The following is a 9,119-nucleotide window of genomic DNA, read 5'->3' on the forward strand; positions in this document are numbered from 1 at the left end:
CACGGAGGCACGTAGTAAGAGCCAGCCCTACCTTAGATTGCAAGATACACGGCTACCTGGGGACCTGACCTCATCTGAGCCTCCCTGCTGAGGCGCGGCCGACCGGTACGGGTACCGCACCGCACCGGAAGGCGTCGCATGGCATTGGCATTGGCTTGTCAACCGGGCTTGCGGTAACCGAGAGACAGAGTGATGACGGAAAAAGAGGCAGAGCCAGAGAGACCTGCGATGGCGCTGGCTGCTGGCTGCTGGCTTCGGCACGGCCCCCACGAACGGCCAGGCAGCATTCCTTCCAAAATTGGAGTGTGGAGGTGGGTGATTACACAACCGGGGGCCGGGGGTTGGCGAACAAGCTTTAGCCCTAGGGGCCCTGGTCTAGTGTAACTCGCAGTCGGTCTGGGTCGGGCGTGCCATGGTTTGCCGGGCAGCTTGGAACTTCTGCGCAGTCACGATGTAAGAAGCGCCGCGTCGTACGAAAAAGTACGCATGTTTCGCGGGTGTGGGTGTGTCGAAGATGTGTCATTGTCATCGCGCATCTGCAAAGGACCCAGGTTCCGGGCGTCATGGTGGTGGGTTTCGCAGGGGCTCCCATCTTGGTGGGATGGGAAATGTGAGTCCTCTGGGTGGCTTCAGACGGGATGAGATGCGAGCAGGACATGCACCGGGATGCCGTGGATATGGGTGCTGAGCCCAGTTCTTGGGACACAGGACTTCTGGGCAGACGCAGGACTCCAGATAGGTCTCGCCGTATTAACGGCATCATGATAGGCTGTCTCGCCTGGCGATTTCCATTTTGGGCTGTTGGATGTCAAGGGCGGGCGTGGCTTGTACAGACTCCGAATAGTTGGAAATCGACAAGGGGGTGGTGGTCCGTACCAGGGGAAAGAAGGAAAGGAAGAAAAAGGCATGGGGCCAGGGACACTTACCAGGGCGACGGGTCGCACGGATTGGACGGGATCGGAGCGCCAACTTTGGCGGGCTTGGTGGAAGCGCCAGAAGAGCCACGAGAGACAGGAAAAGAACGCTGAGCAACGTGATCAGGCGAATGGGAGGCCGGGAGACAGGAAAGGTGTAGTAGGCGTAGGGCTGAGTCCTTCTGAGGGGACCCTTTGCACGAGTCCAGATTGTGTGCAAAGTAAGCACCAGCCCGGCCTCTGCCTGGAGAATCCGGGCTACACCTTTCCTGCCTTAGCGATACGTATCAGGTCGGCCCGGTAAGGCACGCAGTCATAATGGTGAAGCAGGCAGGGGGGATTTGTGGTCATGTTGCAGCCACAGGGGAGTGGTTGAGTGTTTCTGTCAGCAACTGGGAGGCTGTGTACATTCATAGAGGCTCTTTTGCGATCTACGACGACGAGGGTTCTTCGTGTAACGTATTACTTACTATGTAGTAGTAGGTATGGTGGGGGGATGCCTGGCAGCTGACATAACGACATGCTCGACAATCATTGGAAGAAAGACCGATGTGAACAGGGGCGTAATTCAAATCTGTCCGACTTGTTTGGATTCCCAGTCACCCGCCACACGGTGATTCGTCGTGAATCAAGAGATGCCACATCTGCCTTCGGCGTGTCCTCTGGTCTGCGGCCGCGCTGCTGATGTCCTGCCGCCGCGGATCGAACAGCTTCGTCCGCACTTCGTCCGGTTCCTGTCCTCGCCGATTAGCGGGAAATGCCCCCATTGCTCTCCGTAATTGTCTTGGTAATAACCCGGCCTCTCTGTCCCGGTACATGATCGCCGCTGCGGGTGAGCAAGGCGAAAAGAGTCATCCGGTGCTGTACATAGACACACCACACCATCATATTGCTTCGCTGCGCACATGTGATGAGACGACCACATGAACGTAGTCCCGGCAGCCGTGCTTAGAAACCCCAAAAAGCCGATGAGAAATCGGAGACTCCGCGGGCGGGAATAGTCATACTGGTTCCGTGGGGGGCCGCGTGGAGCTTCGGCAGGACGGGACCTGGCGGTGTCTATCCGCATCAAGACGATGACCTAAGATGATTTGGCCTCGCTTGGAGAAGGCATCCATTTTTTTGCTGTGGTCATCATGTTTCGAGACGCAGCACATCGCCTTCTTCACCGAACCCCTTGTATAAGGGTTCGGACAAGGCCGAAGCCTGAAGTCATTGGCTTTCTGAATGTGGTAAATAACTGGATGTCACTGTGCAGCAAGGCTGCTGCAGCACAGGCAGGCCGGGCACCCGTGTATCCAAATGTGTCGCTTGTCGACGCTCCCTAGAGATGGACGAATACCCGATATGACTCAGCCGACGCGACACAACTGCTCTGCCAACCCCTGTTGCCCTGACAGGCTCACTGGCGGGCAGACTGGCGGTTTGGTTCGTATGCGACCCCGGGGCGCGATCTGTCGTATGGGCGCTGTGCATCGTATGGCGAAGGAGTCTGCATTGGAAACGAGGAGGAATGAAGACATGTCGTTGGGAAGTCGGGGAACTGCAAGACAGATCCCGCCCATGTGGTGGGGTTACCGAACGGGCTCGGGCACCTCTAGTGGAGGTGAACATTGCGCTGACATCCACGTGCGGCACCGCTGTGGCTCCCCTGCTTGGGGGCCGGAGGCGCTAAAGCGTGTAAGTCATCGTCACCCCGGGCAGTATGGTGTCCTCCAGAACCCTTCACTGAAGGACAGAAAAGGAGGAATGAAATTAAACAACCTGGACGTATTGAAGCAATTAGTTGAGATTTCAGTTGAATACAGGGAGGGGGGAAATGAGTTAAGTTCAAAAGCAGCGTAAGTGTTCATGATCCTTAACTTTTTTTTACGTACTTACTTTTGATCGTTTCCTTAACCTCCACTTGATGTGATATGCACTTTTGACCTTCATGTTTACGGCCTTGACTGTAGTACTATCTTGATTGTTACGGCCTTAAATTTAATGCTATCGTGATTAATCAGGAATTATGTAAATTGACATATGACGATCTAAACATTCAAGTTGTCTACTCAGATTATTGCTTTATGGATCCACAGTACAGTACCTTACTGAGAGTGCGTAAAATGATACAGTGAACTGTTTCTATATCAGACTTAGGAATCATTTTATTATCTTGAAGAAAGCCTGAGCGTGCACCGCTGATTGAATTCGGGATTATTCAAGGCGGTGATGTGGTTTCTTCTTACCCTGTTCGTTCTACATACATCTCATGTATTTACAACCTATCTATGGCTTCTGCTTGTCTCGTCGAAGCAGATATGTCTGTTACTCAAAACCTGGTATGGAAATATGCTTCAAATATGTGTAGGAGCTGCAACTAGCCACAAATCCCCTTTCTGATAGCTGACGGTACATTCGTGTGAACGACTAACACGTTACATGGTGATTGAGAGACCTCATTATACCTTCAAATCTCGACTGACACCAGTTCTGAGGGTCACTGCAGCGAACCCGACTGCGAAAGAGCCTCAACTGATGGCTAAAGACGCCACCATCAGGACGATTTCTGCCACATTGCACTACCAACCATCACCGAAGCTGGCAACACCAGGGCCTGATCTTGTGTACCGTCGTTCCAGCTTCGCCAGGACGCCATAGTTCACCGAACTCTCCTCGCTATTTTTGCAGTGCCATGCACCCTCTTCTCAGCCTCCTGAGGCTCTAGTAGGCTGCGATTATCAAGAGCTCTTACTCACAGCGTCACTTCGATGACAATGCCTCTTGCTTCGGCCCCCAAGCGAGACCTAGGAAAAGTTCCAGGTGATGTGATTCTCGGCTGTATCAACTCTCTGTTTCTTGGCGGACTTCGAGTACATGGCCCGTCGGGCTTCAATGGCAACCCATCCTGCAGCTTCTATGACAGATGCCGTCAAGCCCTACGAGTCGTCAGAGGTGGTGGTATCTACCCCCCCTCTTCCTTCACTTTCCCTTTGGCCGCCATTGTATAGCCGCCCAGCCCTACGATCTGCATGGAGGTAATGCTGGTTGCTGACGCCAAGTCCGACCACAATGGCAGCCCAGTTCGCGGGTACAGGTCGAACGATTTGTAGTGCAAACCCACCCACTCCACGCGCACAGCCTTCATGTGCAACAGCGCGGCCCCCGTGTAACCCCACCAATACAGTGGATGATCTTCATCATCTCAGATGCGAACCCCGTCTGAAAGAAGCCGCAGGGTGGTAAATAGGGCTGATGGCTGTCGGGTAATGCAGTCATGGTAAGGCGGCCGCCGGCTGACCGATACCCACATGGCATCCTCAAACAATGAAACGAAACGCCGCTTTGCTAAGGATGCCATGCCTCAGAAAAGGCCCCCAGGAAAAACCCCCCGTCGCTTAGTTTACACGAAAGAAGGTGCCAAGGTCTTGACTTTGTACGAGGCTGATTTGTGCCCACGTTCGGAACCAGGCTCCCGGATCCTACGGGTGCCCGCGGGCTATCCCGCGTCTCCAGCCCTACGCGGACGAGACTCCGGCCTTAATTCTTGTTGCTAGGAGGATTAAAGGATTTTAGCAGTGACTTCAAGGGCCTTGAAGACCGGAACTCAGAACCTCAAGACGTCATTATCGTCTTACTTCTAGCCGAGAAGGATGAAGCTTGTCGCTTGAAGAGAGCACCCGCTACCGATTCGAAAGCGACCCGGGGCCAGGCGGATCTTGCCTCTGGCGATCGGAGTACGCGCACAAGGCTTAGATGCGGCGTGTTGCTTACGCACTTCTCATCGCATATAGTTCTGTCCACACCGTTGAGGTGTTTGCTTACGGCACGGATTAGGCTGTCGCTTACATCCTCGCCTTCCACATCTCACCTTCTCTGTCCACCCCTTTTGGACTCTCCCGCATCGACTTGCCGGAAAGGGACAATACAGTGGTTGCGCAAACACTGCAGTTTTGCCAAGCGTATTTCGTCAGTCTGCCGGTCAGGGAGAATGGGATGCCGCCACGCGTACGGTTGTCCTCATTCGACGAGGAGATGTATACGGCCGTTGCGTGTGGACCGTTCGCCGCGGATCTCGGTGACCAAGTATCTTGGTGATGCGGGCGCAATGTAAGTCCGTCGGCCGACGGAGTTTGGGAGGTGAGAGATGACAGGTCGGAAGAGCCTGGTGATTCAGATTCTTTGATGGTAGCGACGATGGACGTGTCATTGTGCGCGGCTTCTGCCTGGACGAGGCGTTGTATGGGGGTTTCTGGAATTCGAGCATGGCGATCTGCCTTCTTGTGAGGGACATTGCGGTGTGAAGCCTATTGGAGTACGTGTCGTTCGATGACGCCTACTCACGATGTTCAGCGTTCCTGCAACTCCGGTGCCTGGTAGTGATCTCGGCTGATTGAATGACCCTGATTTGCAAGCACAAAAGGAGTAGATGCGTTCAATTCAGACCACTGTGTCTCCCCCGTATATCATTCGGGAGTGCTTTCTACGTCACCCACCCCAACCACCTAGTCTATCGCTCATGCTTCATACATACGTTCCGTAACAATGCTGCAAGGAAGGAAAAACTTTTTACGCAGATGGAGCAATTTACAGCTCGTCTCTGACGTGGCCGCTGCCTGCCTTGCTAGGCTCCTCCATGGCCATCAGCTTGACGACCAAGCTCGTCCAGCCGGTGAAGTGCTGCGTGCGCTGGCCCTCGCCGGTCTCAGGATTGTACTGCTCCCAGGCGAAGCCCGTCTTCTCCCAGCTCTTGTAGACAGTGTCGACCAGGTTCTTGCGCAGACGGGTGAAGAGGTCTGCGGCCTTGGCCTTGTAGGGACCATCTTGGTTGGCAGTGTTCTGTTCAGTGTTAGCATTATGCTTTTCAAGAGCGAGTGTGTGAGGGGTGACGTACTCTAAGTTGAGAGACGGCCATGTAGTTGATGGGCATCCAGACGGGGCTTCTCCAGTAGTTCTCGGCGGTGCCGTAGAACTCGTCTTGCTTACTGAGACTCCTCAGGCCGTGAGGGCTGAAGAGGTGTTCCTCGTCACCCAACAGGTCAAGGAGCTTGCCCAGCTTGGGGTCGTCAGCCTCAAGCAGACCAACCAGGAAGGGGAAGAGGGAGATGTAGCCCTTGTGGCAAACAAGCTGGTGCTCCTCAAAAGCGTCAATGGTTGCGTCGCAGTAGCAGCCCTCCTTCTCGGACCAGTGGAGGTCGTTGAGGTTGCGACGAATGGCGTCCAGGGTAGTCTTCAACTCGTTCACCTCCTCCATCATACCAAGGGCGTCGGCAATGTTCATCAGCGACTTGGTCATCAGACCAACCCACGACATGAGGTCAACGTGGAGTTCACCGGGGTGAGGGGGCTGAGGACGAGGGTAGTCGTCGAGGCCACTGGTCAAGACGTGCGTCTCGGTGCGGCCCCTCCAGCGGTAGCCCTCCTTTTTGGAGAAGGCCTCGCGATCGTAGGACTTGAGATCGCCGCGCTGCGTCTTGCGGAACCAGTCATACTGACGGCGGAGAAGAGGGTAAAGCTTGCGAAGGTACTCCTCTCCCAGCTCGACGTTGTCCAAGTGGGCGGTCTGCAGGGCAGACGGTTGGCCCAGCTGCTCCTTCTCGGCAGGCAGGCTACCGTTGGTCTTGCGGAGACGCTCCATGAAGCCCTCAATGATGAGGAAGAGGGTGGGAGGGTTGGCATAGTGCGGGTACTGGACCTGGAACTCCTCGGGTACCTTGCTTCGTGCCTCGTTGCCAAGAATCTGCTCACGAGCAATCCATCCATCCTCGTCAATCAGGTTGAACCAGCTCTTCACGACCTCCAGAGTCAGGTCAATATCCCAGTCGGCGATGGGAATCAAGTGGAAGCCCTCGTCCCAAAGGAATCCGCGGGGGAAGAAAGGACGAGAGGGGATAGCAGTATAAAGTTCGTAAGGACCCTCCAATTCCTGGGCCTTGCGTGCACGGGCAGCAGCAGTCTCCTCCCAGAAGCCCTCGTTCTCCTCATCGTACTCAGGCGCGTAGGAGCGGTCGACAAGATGCTGGCCGTGGAAGTAGCCAATGCCACCGAGAAGGTTCGAGAACATGCTCTTGCCGAACTTCTTATACTTGTCGGCAGTGAAAGGGGCCTTCAGGCTGAAGATGGAGGAGAAACGCTGGCCGAAAGACTCGCTAACGGTCTTGACCTCACGAGTGACGTCGGCGCTAGTGAGCTCAGGGCCGGCAGAAGCAGATGAGAAGATGACGTCGAACTCGAAAGGTCCCTCGAATGCCTTCTGAACAACGTGAGTGTTGCCTGCGCCGGGCTTGTTGGACAGCTGGTAGACGAGATGAGGTGGAGGCGGGTCATCCATGTCGTACTTCTCCTGGACCTCCTTAACACTCTCCTGGATGAGGTTGAAAACGACGCCCTTGCCCTGCCACTGGATTTCATCAGGAACCGTGAGGGATCGTACAACGGTCTTGTCACCGTGTCTGGCCTGGGCCAAATCATGGTTGCTAGAGGGATGCTTGCCCTCTCCTTTGGTGATGACCAGCTTGTACTTGCCGAGCTCAGGGGACAAACCCTCAAACTCGACATCGCCATCGAAACCGGCAGGATCGCTATCGGTGCCGGAGAAGGCAAGCTCGGCCTCGGATCCCTCCTGAGCAATGTAGTAGTGCAGCAAGGTCTTCACATCCGAAGGAGCACCCTCTCTGGGAACACCCTTAATCCTGGCGGCCCAGCTGCCGCCGTGAGCTCCGCCTGGCACCTTGACGAAGGCGGTGGTGATGTCAATCTGGTTACCTTCGTCGTGAATAGTCTGAATGCCACCCTTTCGTGCATCGTACTCATCCCAGCCGTAGCCATGGAGGCCCTCGTGCTGCTCGCAGGTGTAGCGGAAACCTGGAGTTTGTTAGCTTTAGCTCATAAGCTACCGAGTCTAACGTTCTCTCAACCCACCATTCTGGACATCATTGTAGGTGTCAACCCGTGACCACATCAATCCGGTCCAAAGGGTCTGAGGAGATCTGGATCGAACACCAAAGTACAGGTTGGGCTTATAAGGACCCCAGAACAAGCTTTGGTTGTTGAGGCGGCCGACCTCGCTGGTCAGGACGGAAGCCGAACCAGGACCATCTTCCGCTGCAAGGGCCAGCTGTGCGCCAAAGATGTTGAGAAGGGAAAGTGAAATGAGAGCGGCCAATTGCGTTAATCGAGCCATGTTTACGGTGTGTGAGGGATCAACCATCGGCCATGAGAGCTCTGAGTTGAATAAGTGACACTCACACAGCTGCTTGTCGAAGTTGTGTGAGCGAGCGTTTACAGAAAAGCAAGGCGCAATTGAGTTGTGGTAAGTGAAGTAGCGAGGTACCTGCCGCAAGACGCCCGCGGTACGTAAGTGAACACGTTTGACGACAGCAGCTCAAGCTCCCCCCCGTTGTCGGGGCTGGAGATGTGGCTTTGGACAGCTTGCTCGACGTCAACCCCGCCACGAGCCAATCAACCCCCTGAGCCGGGTCGAGCTTGGGCCAGCTGTCGTGTGGCGTCGGCTGTTTTAGCGTCAACTCCGTCTTCGACAGCTGCTACAATCCCTGAAACCTCAGCAGACCCTCCCAATGCAGTGGGCGCTGGGGAATCGCTCCCACCACTAGAAAACCCCCCGGTCGGTTCGCACACCGTCATTCACCCAGTGAGGTGGCTGCATTGCATGCCAGTTCCATCCCGTCACGTCCCGTCCACTTTATCCGTACATATCTACTCCTAACCTGCAGCCTGCACACTGCACGACGGCAAGCTTCCTGCCAACCTGCAGCCTGGTCTTGCGCTTGATTGTCAACCGCGCGCAAACAATCGCCAGCTCGAGCTTCCCCTGGCGTAAAACGAAAAGCAACCCGCCTAGCTTCTCCTACCTCTGCGTGTACTTGTCGTGGATCTCACTAGGACGAATACATCGCGACATGGTCGCATAGCTTGCCTGCGCAAACCGCCTTCTTTGATTTGAAGATGCTGGACGGGAGACAATAGTGCTAGGATGAGCTTGGACTCGCTGTTACCCATCGCTCCCGCGAGGGTGAGGGCATTGATTCTACCCGTAGGCCAGATCAGAAGTGACCGATTCTCGTCCTTCGTCGAGCGCCTGCGGCCTGAACATGTCGTCTCCTTGCGGGATGTCACCCCCGATGGGCGGCCGCATAGAAGCAAGTGCCACTCACTTCAGGATTTGGATTTGCGCATCTGTTTGCTAACTATTGGGTACCAGAC

General features: G+C 55.1%; 1 protein-coding gene across 1 annotated transcript; it reads right to left on the reverse strand.

Annotated features, from left to right (window-relative positions):
* Positions 1–5,483: 5,483 nt before the first annotated feature.
* On the reverse strand, positions 5,484–8,079 carry CGGC5_v003428 (putative mannosyl-oligosaccharide glucosidase; the record flags this gene model as incomplete). Its single annotated transcript, XM_032022457.1, has 3 exons — positions 5,484–5,735; positions 5,791–7,760; positions 7,818–8,079. The coding sequence occupies 3 exons, from the start codon at positions 8,077–8,079 to the stop codon at positions 5,484–5,486; spliced, it is 2,484 nt and encodes an 827-aa protein (XP_031880661.1).
* Between the last annotated feature and the right edge of the window lie 1,040 nt (positions 8,080–9,119).

Source organism: Colletotrichum fructicola (assembly GCF_000319635.2).
Source record: "Colletotrichum fructicola Nara gc5 chromosome Unknown KSG_Nara_v1_contig02, whole genome shotgun sequence".
NCBI lineage: Eukaryota > Fungi > Ascomycota > Sordariomycetes > Glomerellales > Glomerellaceae > Colletotrichum > Colletotrichum fructicola.